This window comes from Capricornis sumatraensis, chromosome 2 (genome assembly GCF_032405125.1).
Source record: "Capricornis sumatraensis isolate serow.1 chromosome 2, serow.2, whole genome shotgun sequence".
NCBI lineage: Eukaryota > Metazoa > Chordata > Mammalia > Artiodactyla > Bovidae > Capricornis > Capricornis sumatraensis.
The window spans coordinates 98,503,157-98,518,999 of NC_091070.1; the positions used below are offsets into that span (position 1 = coordinate 98,503,157).

The 15,843-nt window shown below is 40.7% G+C and overlaps 1 protein-coding gene across 1 annotated transcript in view; it reads right to left on the bottom strand.

Annotated features, from left to right (window-relative positions):
- Positions 1-537: 537 nt before the first annotated feature.
- Positions 538-15,843, bottom strand: part of NREP (neuronal regeneration related protein) — a 32,070-nt gene continuing 16,764 nt past the window's right edge. Inside the window, exons 3-4 of the mRNA XM_068965308.1 lie at positions 7,346-7,423; positions 538-2,207 (exon numbers count right to left, since the gene is read on the bottom strand). Coding sequence (XP_068821409.1) covers positions 2,082-2,207; positions 7,346-7,423 — 204 coding nt within the window. The 3' untranslated portion in view covers positions 538-2,081. The remainder of the gene's footprint in view (positions 2,208-7,345; positions 7,424-15,843) is intronic.

Consider the following 15,843-nt stretch of genomic DNA (forward strand, 5'->3'; position numbering starts at 1 on the left):
TTAAAATTCTATCTCAAAATTCTACCCACTTACAAGACTTTTCTTATACATTTATACATTTTTGTGTGTATGTGCAAATATTCCATGAAGAAGCAAGGTTGGGTATCTTTTGGTACAGGTAAAAAACACCACAGAGTAAGTCTTTATGGCAAGGGCAAAAAAGAATGTTTTGAGGTGTGAGGGAGTGCACGGAAAGAGAAAAACAAAAGTATAGAAATAAAAGGGTCTTGGTTTAATTCTCCTTTGTATCCATAGGCAGCGCTACAAATACCATCCCAATGAGCCGTTGCCTAGGCCCTCATCTCATAAAACCCTCAGAAGGGAAAATGCATGAAAGGCAGAGCTGATTCTATCTCTTTTGATATTTGCCCTTGGATCTACTTTTGGGTGTCTGAGAGCACACGAATTAACATGAGACAGTGAAAGTATTCCAAAGTAGGCCTTTCCAATGATGAGCCAAGCCAGTTACCATACAGCTTGCATATTTATTGAACAAATACTACTAAAATAGCTAAAATACATTGGGTACTTGTGAGTGCATCAGTAAAGATCACATTGTTACAAAAGCCTGCATATTCAGCAGTACACAACTGCAACTCTACGTAAACGCCACAGATGCAGAATACTGTTTTCTTGCTCTATTTACACAGCGGAAATACCTACTCTAACAAAGGAGGTAGGGGGCAAATGCACAGGAAACTCAGGCCAATGGGGAGCGAGAAGAGAAGGAAGAAGTGCAGCGCATGCGTCAGTCGACGTGTAACAGTCAGAAGCGGAACAGTTCAGAACAAAGCCTGCCCTGTCAAAGGAAGAGCTAAAAGACAGTTATATAAAAATCAAGGTGGGCTTTCAGACTGGCTAACACAACAACATTCCATGAGTTGATGGTATTGTCTGATTGTATTTTTGTTTATCCATTTCATTGGGAGCAAGGACAAAAATGTAAAATCTACACCTTGCTTATCAGGACTGTTGAAAACGTGCTCTGCCTTTAAAAAAAAATTTTTTTTTTTTTTTGTAAAGACATTTTCTTCAACCTAATTTTTGGGAAAGGTGTAACTTACATGTTCCTACTGAATTGCTAATTTTTTTCCCCCAGAGGGCATTTATAAAAAGAAAAAAAAAAAATTTGCCCCTTTCCCCCTGAATATTTTTTCAAATGAAAGAACCAAAAGAGACACCTAAAAACGCCTGTCAAATTATTGCTTTTCGTTCACTAAGTGAGGCAGGCGAGGCTACCGGAAGGAAGGGACTTGGTAAGGAAATTACAGTTTTGTGATTGCTCCCGCTACAGTGACTGCGCGTCCGGGAGTGCCAGCCCGTGAGATGGGTGTCTCCTGCTCTGCGGCGGCACTCGCTCAACCTACAGCGCTGAAGAAGAAAGCCACACTGAAGACACAAGGACAAGTCAATCCAGTCTAGAGAACGACATTCAGGGAGACAGAGTACCAACACCTTCTTAGAACATGAAAATAAAAACTAACTCCATCAGAGCTACCTCGCCAAGGAGCATGTTGAAAGTCCAAAATAGCACCATTCATCAGTGTCTCGGGCCCTGTGGCAGCATCTCGGTCACTTACCACAAGGAAACAATGAGTTTCAAACTACTGCTATACATCAAAAGAGTACATGGATAAAATATAGAGATATACAGACAGTTGATGAACATAAACTACTAGGCTTGTTACATCTAAATGAAAAAAAAAAGGGGGGGGACTCTCAGCCTCTGCAAGAGCAGTCAGGAGCTGTGTGAGTGAAAAGGCAGAAGTGGACCGGTTGTGTGAGAGCAGAGGGAGTTTGAGTTGTGGAAGACATCGTCGTAGCAAACCAGGCCTGAAGGCCCACCTGTAAGGGTTGTAAACGTGGATTCACAGTGTGAAATTCTGAGCGTTTTCACTTGAGTCAGAATGATTAAAAACTGGTTTGATGATAGCTATTTGTCCACTGTACAATCTCTAAAGCAAGGCTCAGAGTCCCATAGTTTCTTCTTATACTTGATGATTTACACAGAAAAAAATCCCATATATGATACCATGACCTCATCAATACCCATACACCATATGTAATACAAATGGAGGTGATTAAAAAGAGTGGAGGTAACTGGTTCCTGGGGAGTGGAGTTCATTGCTGCCAAGTGGAGTCAGGGAGGCAGCCCCGATCTCGCCATCCTTCTTGCGGTTCACCTCCTTGGGGACAGGAAGTCTTCCCTGAAGAGCACACAGACAGACACACACAGAAAGAATCACACTGAGTCATGCTTTGAAAACCATTTGAACATTTTTGCTTCTTCCTCCCAACTTTTATCCTTGAACTCCCAACATTTTGCAGTTTACATATTAAACACAGTTCACCTGAATGTAAATATTAGGTCTGTGAGGGCATGAAGTAATTAAACACTAGCTACCTTGGCTGCAGTAGAATCAAGTGCTTTTCTAAGGGCTGAGCCCAGCCATGTGGGAGGCAGCATTCCCCAAAGTCAGGTTTCTAAAGACAGTTTCTGGGATCAAATATGGCCTGACAGAAGACTGGGTGAGAAGTGTTCCTAGGAGTGTTAACACTTTGGGTTTTTTTTTTTTTTTCTTCTTTTAAGAATTGAATGGCTGTGGTGGAAAGGGATAATTGTTTTATAATACATAGTAAAAATATTTAAAGCATATCACAACTGCAACAAATATAATTTATGAACATTTTATTCTAGAAGCAAGTGGCCCAGGCCCTACAGGCCTTACAGTGAGGACCAAAAGTGGGCACTAAAGACAGGCGAGTGTTTGGGAGGGAAATCATGTGGGCGGGGGCTGGGGAGGCAACGAGAGGGAAACCAGGGCCAGAGAGCGGGAGACTCAGCTAGTTGGGACTGACGGCAGCTCTTCTAGTCTATCCTCACAATCCTGATGGGTGAGGATTTGTGTATCTGACTAGGAGAATCCAAATACACTGTGACTGAGGACCCACTGAGCGCCCACAGGGAGGAGATCCCCACCACAATCAAACAGCAGGAGGACAGGACAAGGGGGCCCATCTGCCCAAGCAATGACACAAAATAAAGGTCTTATCAAAACCAGATGTTATGCCCCACTCAGGAATGAAAACAGTGAACATATGGCAAGAGTCTCTTTTAGCCTAACCATTAAGTACAGGAATTTTATTGAGAAAAAAAAAAAAATCCATTATGGTTTTAAAAGATCTGTTGGGATTTTTTGTTGTTGTTGTTTTCTTTTTGTTAAGGCCACATGTTCTAAAAGGATAGTTATAATAAGCCAATTTGACTGGACATAGGTACTTGGGTTAAAGTGATAATCATGCTTTGTAATTTACAAATTACCATATTTGAATCTTTTTAAGAAACTCGACATTCAAAAAACTAAGACCATGGCATTCGGTCCCATCACTTCATGGCAAATAGATGGGGAAACAATGGAAACAGTGACAGAATTTATTTTCTTGGGCTTCAAAATCACTGCAGACGGTAACTGCAGCCTTCAAATTAAAAGACACTTGCTCTTTGGAAGAAAAGCTATGACCAATGTAGACAGCATATTAAAAGTCAGAGATATTACTTTGCTGACAAAGGTCCATCTAATCAAAGCTATGGTTTTTCCAGTAGTCATGTATGGATGTGAGAGTTGGACCATAAAGAAAGCTGAGCACCAAAGAATTGATGCCTTTGAACTGTGGTGTTGGAGAAGACTCTTGAGAGTCCCTTGGACTGCAAGGAGATCCAACCAGTCAATCCTAAAGGACATCAGTCCTGAAAATTCATTGGAAGGACTGATTATGAAGCTGAAGCTCCAATACTTTGGCCACCTGATTCAAAGGACTGACCATTGGAAAAGACCCCGATGCTGGGAAAGATTGAAGGCAGGAGAAGAAGACAATGACAGAGGATGAGATGGTTGGACGGTATCACCAACTCAATGAGTTTGAGAAAGCTCCAGGAGTTGGTGATGAACAGGGAAGCCTGGCAAGGTTCAGTCCCTGGGGTTGCAAAGAGTTGGACATGACTGAGCGGCTGAACTGAAGAATTCAGAAATCAGAGACATCCAAACAACTTGAAACCAAATTGTTCAGTTCACTCAGCAACCCCAGAGTGAACTAAATGTAACAGAGAATTCAGCTTTAAGAAGTTTTATTTACCATACAGAGTTCTCATATTAAACATCTGTTTTATATATTTTTTTAAAAAAATCTCAGACTTTTAGAGCATGTAACATTTTCAGAATGTATATAAAATCCACTCTGTATGTACTTTAATGCTCCAGTCTTAGTCTGTGATTTAGAGGTTGTTTTGGTATCATTAAATGCCAAAAGGGCCAAACCAGAAAATTAAAATTTTATTCATCATTTACATGCCCTAAAGGATCCAGAAAAATATCCAAAAGCATTATATCAAGCAATTCCTTTCTTTTGTGAAAAGAATTTCAATTTTGAAATTTTGGCATGCAATCCCACTATTTAAAAAAGAAATCCACTGAAACCCGAAGTCTTTAAAATAACGTTTGCTTCTCTTCTTGTGTCAGCCAGTCAGCATCACAGTTCTGGACATGACAAACAAGTTTTAGACAAATGAAGAATTCAATGCTAACTGTCATAGGCCTAGGAAAGGAAATCAAAAGTTCCTAACACGCTTCACTTAACATCATGGCCCTAAAACTGCCTACTTCAGACTTACTCCCATGTGAATATACAGAACACCAGTTGGTCTTCATATGTGTCAGCCCTACGACTCTCATATTTCCATGAAAACACAAAAAAATCAAAATGGATGGGAGATGGGTGGGAGCTGGGTGGGATATGGGTAATTTGGAAAGAAGTTCTTCCAGGAAAACAAAATTCGAAGGAGATTCTATTTGAATTTACCATTTTTTAGTATTTATTTTCTCTCTTTCAAGACCCCCAAATATTCAGATGTATGCTGCCTTCATTATTCACATTCTGCATGCCTACTACGGACTGAACATTCTATTAGATTTTAAGGCAACAGAGACAAAAGCAGTCCCTCCAGCCTGTCCTAAAATTAACATGCTATATGGGAGCCACCCAAGTGACTGGGGGACAGCAGAGCAGTGGTGACAAGCCTTGCAGGGAGTTCTGATATGAGACACCCTGGGGAGCTTCTGGGGAGCTAACGTTCTGTGCATCCTTCCTTTGGAGGCTGGAATTCACTAGATTTCAGTCCCTTCCTCCTATTCATTAAAGAGAGAGAGAGAAGGAAAGAAAAAAAGATATCTTTGTGCCCATTGAAGGAATTTCAAGCTTCTGCAACAAGAGAAGGAGGTATTTCAAAGAGACAGGAAGATGTCTTATTTCTACAGGTTAGATCTTGGAAGAATTTTATGCAAAAATTGTCCTATTTTCCTCCATCATCCTTCATATAATAGTCCCTACAGGACTGAGGAACTTGAATAAACCAAAAGGCTGGAGAAGGAGATACGGATACGTGTCCAGGGGCCCCCCGAGACTGTGCTCCTGGGTGGCTCTCCCTGCTGATGACTGTTAGGACATGAGTCCCCCCAGTTACTCAATAATGTGTTTTGGGCCAAGTAAGCCAGGGTTGTTTTTCTTATGATTATGCAAAGATGTACTTTTCCAGAAGGCAACAGCTAGAAAAAGGACAAATATATTATGCTTAAAATACTATTCATATATTTAGAGAGGAAAGAACTCAAAATAACAGAAGACCTGAATTCCAGGTTCCACCAGCCCCCTGGAGCATACCTCAATGCAGACAAGGCCCAGGACTTAGATGCCCTTTCAAGAGGAAAGGGAGGGATGCTGACCTCACTGAAGAATTTGGCCAGTCTTGCTTGTCTGGTTGATGCTACCAGTATCAAAGACAAGAACCCTGGACTCCTGAATGGGGCAAAAACTAATGAAAAAGCTATACTCCCCCTCTTCCCTTCCATGATCACATCTTACCCTCAGCTACTCAGGGAAATTATGCCCTGAAGTGGTCCAGCAAAGAATGTCTAGACTACTGCAACCCTGGTGGTGCAGTGGTGGGCTGTGAGTGTGTTTTAAATAAAGCTCCTGTAATTTTGCTCACTTCCACTCCAACTCTACAAGATCAGAAAAAGTCTAGCCCAGGCAGGGACCAAATCATTTAGTTCACATACTTTCTTGCCAATGATTTCGACCTTGACCTTCAGAAATTCTCTGAAAGATTAAAAGTGATTTAGGACTGTTTTCTTTCAATGCAAACTGCCAGTCAACATAATCTCTTTAACTAATGTCTGCCTGTCAGTAAAAGGTAGGGAACTGCTGAAACCATTAAGGGCAAGTAAGATAGTTTGGGCTTCCCTGGTGGCTCAGACGGTAAAGCATCTGCCTGCAATACAGGAGACCTGGGTTCGATCCCTGGGTCAGGAAGATCCCCTGGAGAAGGAAATGGCAACCCACTCCAGTATTCTTGCCTGGAAAATTCCATGGACTGGTAAGGTACAGTCCATGGGGTCGCAAAGAGTTGGACACGACTGAGTGACTTGACTTCAAGATAGTTTACCAAAGTTGAAATGACAGTAATAGTTGGGGAGTCCTTTCCATTGGTCAATTATACTTAAGAAATTTTTAAATGGAAATTGTATTTTCACTGGTCTCTATTTTTTTTAAATTGTGGAATCAACAGGTCAGTGGTAAAAAATAGAGTCCTCCTTGCTTAAGGTCAAATTGAAATTTACCCTCACAAGCAAAGTTCAAAGGTATCTACAGTAAAAATTGGTAAATGTTTTTGTTGTTGTTGTTTTGAAATGCTGCTGAAATCTAAAATGTAAATTTTACAAATTTTCTTATGGCAGAGAACTGTCACACTGCAAATGTCTGAGCAATGAAAGCATGTTTATAGAAAATACTTTGGGGCCTAAAACTTAGAAGAAAAAATATAGCAGCTTTTTAATATTCTTTCTGTTTTGTTTCATGGGTAATTTTATCAGATAGTCAGTTATTATTACCAAAAAAATTATCATCATCTATACTTTTAAGAGACCTTTTAGTTAGATATATTCATATTTGGATTTATCTACATCAGAATGGAACAAACAAATTAAAAAACCTGTAAAATGTATATTTGACAAATTGGTTCCACTGTTCTTAAATGAAAATTTGCTTTGGACTTCAGGCATCAAGAAAGAAAGCTAATATGAACTGTAAGAATCACAGGATATCAGGATATTTTCTTTTCTGTACTACATGTTATTTCCAAGATGATAATAGGTTATGGATTATGGTGTCAGGTTAATGGATTATTATAGTAGACAGTAATGAGTTTTAAAATGAGGAATAGCTGTTTTTGTTTGTTTCTATATTAAAAAAAAAAACAACACCATAACCAAATGTCAGCTGGAGATCTTACCTTAGGAAGCCTTCCCTCCATTTCCTTGTCTGGAAATGGTTCTTGACAGACCCAGACAGAAAGCTCTGGGAAATAAACCTAGAGAGACATAAAAGCATACACATTCAGATTAAGAAGAGGAGCCACTCTGAAACCTCTTGGGATCAGCTTAATGAGCTCAGTTGTCCTCAATGGTCACTTATTTCCCAGTTGCAACTTAGAAAGCTGGGGAAGCCCATTCTCTCTTTCAGTCAGTGTGCATATTCTACACTCCGAGGGGAATTTTAGCTCAGTGTCTTCCAAGACTAAGTTCAAGAGAGCAGAGATATCAATCAGTGTTATCTTTAGCACGCAAAGTGGTAGCATCACGGCCTGACTGGCTAAGCGAACGAAGGCACTGGGAGGCCCGATTTTCAAAGCAACCTGTGATTAGCATACTTGCAGAACTCCATGTTTATGAGATAAATGTGTCATGTACTCGCACAACGCTGTTAAGGGTTATCCTGATTCATTTATTAGAAGGCTCAATGATGCATAAAGCATGGGGAGGAGAGGACGCTGCAGCCTGCCTCCTCCCCAGAGCCACAGGTCTGCCCAGCTGCTTGAGAGTAGCAAGGGTCTGACACGGACAGGGCGGCATCGTCATGCATGATTCAGAGAATAGCTGATAAACGGGGCGTGGTGCAGGGGTGGATGAGACGGAGCGATTGAGTCCAACCGAGTAACTCTTTTTTCAATACTAAAAAGGGTTATTATCATAAGAAGGCTGCTGGCCAGCTGTTCTCTATCTCTGCTAAAGACAGGAGGAGGGAGATAAGGGAGGACTTTTACAAGTACAGATTTAGGTCAGCTGTAAGGAAGAACTTGGCAAAAGAATTGTTAAATTACTGAAAGAATTTAGAGAGGAAAACTGTGAGATCTTCCTTAAGAAATTTAGAAACTGAATCCAATCACCATCTGTCAGGGCTAATTTACATTTGATACAGCCCTTCTTTAAGGGAGGGGAGAAAATTAGATGAGATCCCCTGCAGATCTGGTTCTATAAATGCTGTAAATAAGCTTTACATTTAAGAAATGACATTAAGAATCTCAATTCATTAATCAGTTATCAAATACTTATGTATCTTTTTTTGGTTTGTTTTTGAAAGCACTAGATGTGGTAGCCTAATCATTGGGTTCACTGCAACGATATCAATGTCCCAATGTCAGTCCATCTGGTCTGAGGCATGAAATGTGGATGGCTGTGCGGGTTCTGTGGGACAGTCTAACAGAAACTATCTTTGCTCAACTCCAGTAGCATTTATGGCACATGCCACTGAACAAAGGAATTTTGTGTACATTACCTAATTTATCCTGATTTTATAAGTTGTGAATAGGTCTTATCATTACAGAGAAAAGGAAATTGCAACTCAGAACGGTCACACAGTGTACAGGATAAGGCTCAAACTCAAGCCAGATTCCCAGTTCTAAAGCGGGATTTCAGTTATTGGCACCTTAACTGCTACTGCTACTGCTAAGTCGCTTCAGTCGTGTCCGACTCTGTGCGACCCCAGAGACGGCAGCCCACCAGGTCCCCCGTCCCTGGGATTCTCCAGGCAAGAACACTAGAGTGGGTTGCCATTTCCTTCTCCAGTGCATGACAGTGAAAAGTGAAAGTGAAGTCGCTCAGTCGTGTCCGACTCTTAGCGACCCCATGGACTGCAGCCTTCCAGGCAAGAGTACTGGAGTGGGTTGCCTTTGCCTTCTCCAAAAGATGCCCTCAAATTATTCCAGAATGCAAACTGCCTACAACCTCTCTTTCAAAATTACACCAGCCCACAGCCACCATACACATTTAGGTCTTAAATATTGGAAAGCTCATCCTGCAAGAACAGGGCTTGTTTGCTGACTTTGGATTGGGCCTGCTTTCTGGGCCATGTGGTTCCCCCAGTCTCAAACTCCTTCCTCTTGCTCAGCTTTCCCCTCCTCTGCTCAGCTCCTTCTAGTAAAATTCCACCATCTGCCTCATTTGGGACAAACAGCCACTGCGACATTCTCTTTAACCAGGAATGGGTGAAGAAAACAAAACTGCCATCTTAGATACACTCGCTTTGCTTTGAGGCTTAAAAGAAAGTCACAGTATACAAAATCCCACTCTGGGAAATTTTAGATCTCAGATTGGGATCCACTGTAAGTTCACTTAATATAAACAGATACAAGATGCTGACATCTCTATATTACTGCTTTTAAAGGCATGCTTTAAGTATAATTAAAAACATGACAGGTATTAGCAAGAAAAAATATTTCACTGTAAACCAAAAATAGTGATAGAAATACATATATAAGCTTAGTAGGTATATGGATGCAATGAAAAGCAAAATCAATTAAATGTTATATATGTGTTCTTCTGCTTTTTTCTGATATACTATTTTAACAAAATGACACTACATTAGCATTTAACTTCTAGGTCCAAATAATCAATACTAAAGCAACCCAGGCTGGATTTGTAGGGGAAAATAGCTTGCCTCTCAGAAAGTCTTATACTTAGTCCCAATACTTATAATTTTTTCTAAGAACTTTCTTTCTTAAAAGCAAAACAGCCAAAGATATTTGCCAATGAACTTAGGAACATGAGTATCTGTTAGCAACTCATGAGGAAGCAAACTTCCTTCCATACCTCAAATTTGCTCTTGTGCAACACATCAATTTAGCTATAAGGTGACCAAAGGCATTTCTAATTAGGCTTATTTTTTTTTTTTTTTTTTTAGTGTGTGAATCATAAAGTAATCATCGTCGGTGTCAGGAAAGACAAATGTAATTTTGGCTTTGTGATAAATTCATATAGTCTTCTTCAGAGTCAGAATTTAACCCCAAAATGGCAGAGACAGAAGAATCTCATTTACATTATTAACATCTGCCTGGCTGGTCTCCTAAGAACTCAGCAAATCCCTGGACACAGAAACCTTAAAGGGAATAAACTTTTATTTTTTGGTTTGGGGAAAGGATGGTAGATCATTGGAATCCATGCTACCTACAAAACAGCTTCATTCTTTCCTATATATGTGGTGTTTTGAAGACTCTAATCTGAATGACTTTTTTGAGCATTCTTTGGCATTTCCTTTATTTGGGATTGCAGTGAAAACTGACTTTTTCCAGTCCTATGGCCACAGCTGAGTTTTCCAATTTGCTGGCATATTGAGTGCAGCACTTTCACAGCAATATCTTTTAGGATTTGAAATAGCTCAACTGCTTTCCATCACCTCAACGAGCTTTGTTCATAGTGATGCTTCCTAAGGCTCACTTGACTTCACATTCCAGGATGTCTGGCTCTAGGTGAGTGATCACACCATCGTGATTATCTGGGTCGAGAAGATCTTTTTTGTATAGTTCTTCTGTGTATTCTTGCCACCTCTTCGTAATATCTTCTGCTTCTGTCAGCTCCATACCATTTGTGTTCATTATTGAGCCCATCTTTGCATGAAAGAGATACTTGGTATCTCTAATTTTCTCGAAGAGATCTCTAGTCTTTCCCATTCTGTTGTTTCCCTCTATTTATTTGTGTTGATTGCTGAGGAAGGCTTTCTTATCTCTTCTTGCTATTCTATGGACCTCTGCATTCAAATACATATATCTTTCCTTTTCTCCTTTGCTCTTCGCTTCTCTTCTTTTCACAGCTATTCATAAGTTCTCCTCAGACAGCCATTTTGCTTTTTTGCAATTCTTTTTCTCGGGGATGGTCTTGATCCCTGTCTCCTGTACAATGTCACAACCCTCTGTCCATAGCTCATCAGGCACTCTATCTATCAAATCTAGTCCCTTAAGTCTACTTCCCACTTCCACTGTCTAATCATAAGGGATTTGATTTAAGTCATACCTGAATGGTTTAGTGGTTTTCCCTACTTTCTTCAACTTAAGTCTGAATTTGGCAATAAGCAGTTCATGATCTGAGCCACAGTCCACTCCTGGTCTTGTTTTTGCTGACTGTATAGAGCTTCTCCATCTTTGGCTGCAAAGAATATAATCAATCTGATTTCGATGTTGACCATCTGGTGATGTCCATGTGTAGAGTCTTCTCTTGTGTTGTTGGAAGAGGGTGTTTGCTATGACCAGTGCATTCTCTTGACAGAACTCATATTAGCCTTTGCCCTGCTTCATTCTGTACTCCAAGGCCAAATTTGCCTGTTACTCTAGGTGTTTCTAGACTTCTACTTTTGCATTTTAGTCCCCTACAATGAAAAGGCCATCTATTGAGGGTGTTAGTTCTAGAAGTTCTTGTAGGTCTTCATAGAACCGTTCAATTTCAGCTTCTTCAGCATTACTGGTCAAGGCATAGACTTGGATTACTCTGATATTCAATGGTTTGCCTTGGAAACAAACAGAGATCATTCTGTCGTTTTTGAGACTGCATCCAAGTACTGCATTTTGAATTCTTTTGTTGACTATGATGGCTACTGCATTTCTTCTAAAGGATTCCTGCCCATAGTAGTAGATATAATGGTCATCTGAGTTAAATTCACCCATTCCAGTCCATTTTAGTTCGCTGATTCCTACAATGTCGACATTCACTCTTGCCATCTCCTGTTTGACCACTTCCTATTTGCCTTGATTCATGGACCTAACATTCAGGTTCCTATGCAATATTGCTCTTTACAGCATCAGACCTTGCTTCTATCACCAAAATTCCAATTATTCCAATAATTCCAATATTCTATCACCAATATCATTCTAATCCCAAACAAAGGAAATGCCAAAGACTGCTCAAACTACCGCACAATTGCACTCATCTCACATGCTAGTAAAGTAATGCTCAAAATTCTCCAAGCCAGGCTTCAGAAATACGTCAACCGTGAACTTCCAGATGTTCAAGCTGGATTTAGAAATGGCAGAGGAACCAGAGATCAAATTGCCAACATCTGCTGGATCATCAAAAAGCAAGAGAGTTCCAGAAAAACATCTATTTATGCTTTATTGACTATGCCAAAGCCGTTGATCACAATAAACTGTGGAAAATTCTGAAAGAGATGGGAATACCAGACCACCTGACCTGCCTCTTGAGAAACCTATATGTAGGTCAGGAAGCAACAGTTAGAACTGGACATGGAACAGACTGGTTCCAAATAGGAAAAGGAGTACATCAAGGCTGTATATTGTCACCCTGCTTATTTAACTTATATGCAGAGTACATCATGAGAAATGCTGGACTGGATGAAGCACAAGCTGGAATCATTGCTGGGAGAAATATCTATAACCTCAGATATGCAGATGATATCACCCTTATGGCTGAAAGTGAAGAAGAACTAAAAAGCCTCTTGATGAAAGTGAAAGAAGAGAGTGAAAAAGCTGGCTTAAAGCTCAACATTCAGAAAACGAAGATCATGGCATCTGGTCCCATCACTTCAGTGGAAATAGATGGGGAAACAGTGGAAACATTGTCAGACTTTATTTTGGGGGGCTCCAAAATCACTGCAGCCATGAAATTAAAAGACATGTACTTTTTGGAAGAAAAGTTATGACCAACCTAGATAGCATATTAAAAAGCAGAGACATTATTTTGCCAACAAAGGACGTCTAGTCAAGGCTATGGTTTTTCCAGTAGTCAGGTATGGATGTGAGAGTTGGACTATAAAGAAAGCTGAGCACCAAAGAATTGATGCTTTTGAACTGTGGTGTTGGAGAAGACTCTTGAGAGTCCCCTGGACTGCAAGGAGATCCAACCAGTCCATTCTAAAGGAGATCAGTTCTGGGTGTTCACTGGAAGGACTCATGCTGAAGCTGAAACTCCAATACTTTGGCCACCTGATGCAAAGAGCCGACTCTTTTGAAAAGACCCTGATGCTGGGAAAGATTGAGGGCAGGAGGAGAAGGGGGCGACAGAGGATGAGATGGTTCAATGGCATCACTGACTCAGTGGACATTTGGGTAAACTCTGGGAGTTGGTGATGGCCAGGGAGGCCTGGGGTGCTGCAGGCCATGGCGTTGCAAAGAGTTGGACACGACTGAGTGACTGAACTGAACTGAGCCAAATATGAATGACTTAGAAAAAAAATATCAATGATAGACATTATCTTTACTATCAGATAACTCAGAATACCTCTGTCCATGCAGGCATTCATCAGGAGTTTTTGAAATACTTGCTGTGTGCTAGACAGTTAGACTCTGGATACCACCAGAAGAGAGATAAGGTTCCTGTCACCTAGGGGCTCACATCAAGGGTCAGGGGAGGGAGACAGTGGGGTGCTGGATCCTCTAAAAGACCATTTAAACATGGTAGGGGCTGAATTGTGTTCCCCCTAATGCCTGTATGTGAGCTCCTGGCCCCTAATACTTCAAACTGTATCTAGAGATAGGGTATATAAAGAGGCAGTTAAGTTAAAATAAGTTCATATGGGTGGACCCTAATCCATGCGACTGGTGTATTTATAAGAGGAGGAAATTAGTACACACATACACACACGGAAGACACTTGAGGACACTGGGAGATAGATGGCCATCTACAAACCAAGGGGAGAGGCCTCAGAAGAAGCCAACACTGACTGCAGACCTCAAGACTCCAGAACTGTGGAAAGTAAACTTCTGTTGTTTAAGTCATCTAGTCTGTGGTCCTCTGTTTTGACAGCTCTAGGAAATGAGTCAGTTCAGTTCAGTTGCTCAGTGGTGTCCGACTCTTTGTGACCCCATGGACTGCAGCATGCCAGGCTTCCCTGTCCATCACCAACTCCCAGGGATTGCTCAAACTCAACTCCATCAAGTCGGTGATGCCATCCAACCATCTCATCCTCTGCCGTCCCCTTCTCCTTCTGCCTTCAATCTTTCCCAGCAGAAAGACTGACTCTCTTCCAGTGAGTCAGTTCTTTGCATTAGGTGGCCAAAGTATTGGAGCTTTAGCTTCAGCATCAGTCCTTCCAATAAATATTCAGGACTGATTTCCTTTAGGATTGACTGGCTTGATCTCCTTGTACATGACTTTCAAAAGTCTTCTAATTCTTCAGCGCTCAGCTTTCTTTATGGTCCAACTCTCACATCCATACTCGACTACTGGACAAACCATAGCTTTGACTAGAAATAAATAGTGTGCTTCAGATGCATTTTTTTTAAAGTATAGGTTATGTCAAATGTAATAGTTCTCAGAATAACTATCAATAGATTTAAAAAACAAAACGAACATTTAGCAAGACATCCAGTAGTGCTATCAACAGAGGAAATGAGGGTGGCAGTGAGCAGATCTGCAAGGGTATATAAAGGCTTCCAGATGCAAGCCAAGGAAGATAGAAGGTTGAGGGGCTTTCAAGTGCTGATAACAAGTAGGTCAGAAAAAAGGATAAGCTGATCTATCTTTTTGGAGGTCACCTGTTCTTGCTGGACACCAAAGCTGCTCATTCTTCTTGGTATATGTCAAATGATGCTCTGTAAGTGGACACGTGGCTTAAATTGTTTCCCATATATTCAGTTTTCTGGATTGAAGTTTGTGTTCTTCATAAACACCTATTAAACCAACTTCCTTTTTTAAGCTTCACCAAATTCTCTCTTGGTGGTGGTGGTGTGAGCATCTCAGAAATGCAAGCACATGGGAATATCTTGTAAGAAATAAACCAAAGTTTCGGGCTTCCCTGGTGGCTCAGTGGTAAAGAATCCATCTGCCAATTCAGGAGATGTGGGTTCAATCCCTGGGTCAGGAAGATCCCCTGGAGAAGGGAATGGAAACCCACTCCAGTACTCTTGTCTCAGAAATCCCATGGACAGAGGAGCTTGGTGAGCTACAGTCCATGGGGTAGAAAAGAGTTAGACACGACTTAGCAACTAAAGAATAACAACACAGTCCATATACAGAATCAACCTAATTGACATGCTTCCTATCACTTCTACTATACTGCATGAAAATTTTGAATTATATCTATTTATTACCTGTTTCTAAATCCATATTTCCCTCTACTCACTTACCATTTTATCAGTATTTCTTTGGGGAGACTGTTAGATGAGAACAATCTTCAAAGGCAGGATGATGGCTTTATTTGGAGCCTAAATGCACCACACATATATATGTTACTTACTTTACCAGTGAACATACCTTCTCAGAAAACTGTGATGAAGATGCCGCATGGCTTGGTTGTTAACAACCATAATTATAACATTATTTTCTACTCTTCGTGGGGTTCTATGTGCTTAAACAATGGCCCTTTTATGATTTATCAAAGATAGGTGCCCACCCCCTGCAATTAGAAGAGTAAACCAGAGCAGCAGATGTCCAACCTGCATAATTAATTCTTTGAGCAGCAAGGGAGTATATTTTATAATCTGCCAATTACTCTGTGTGAGTGTGTGTGTGTGTGTGTGTGCATGCGTGTGTGTGTACATCTTTTATTCTGCCTAATTGGCTGGGAGGTTATGAAACCCAGTACTGTAAGACAGAATTTATGTGCACACACATGCACTTCATTTCTGCAAATACCCTTTGAAGTGGCCCTATTAAGAATCTCCCTCAAAAGCTGGTCTGCTCCCAGGTGTGACTGGTCATGTGAGAGGGCAGAATGTAAACTGAAACC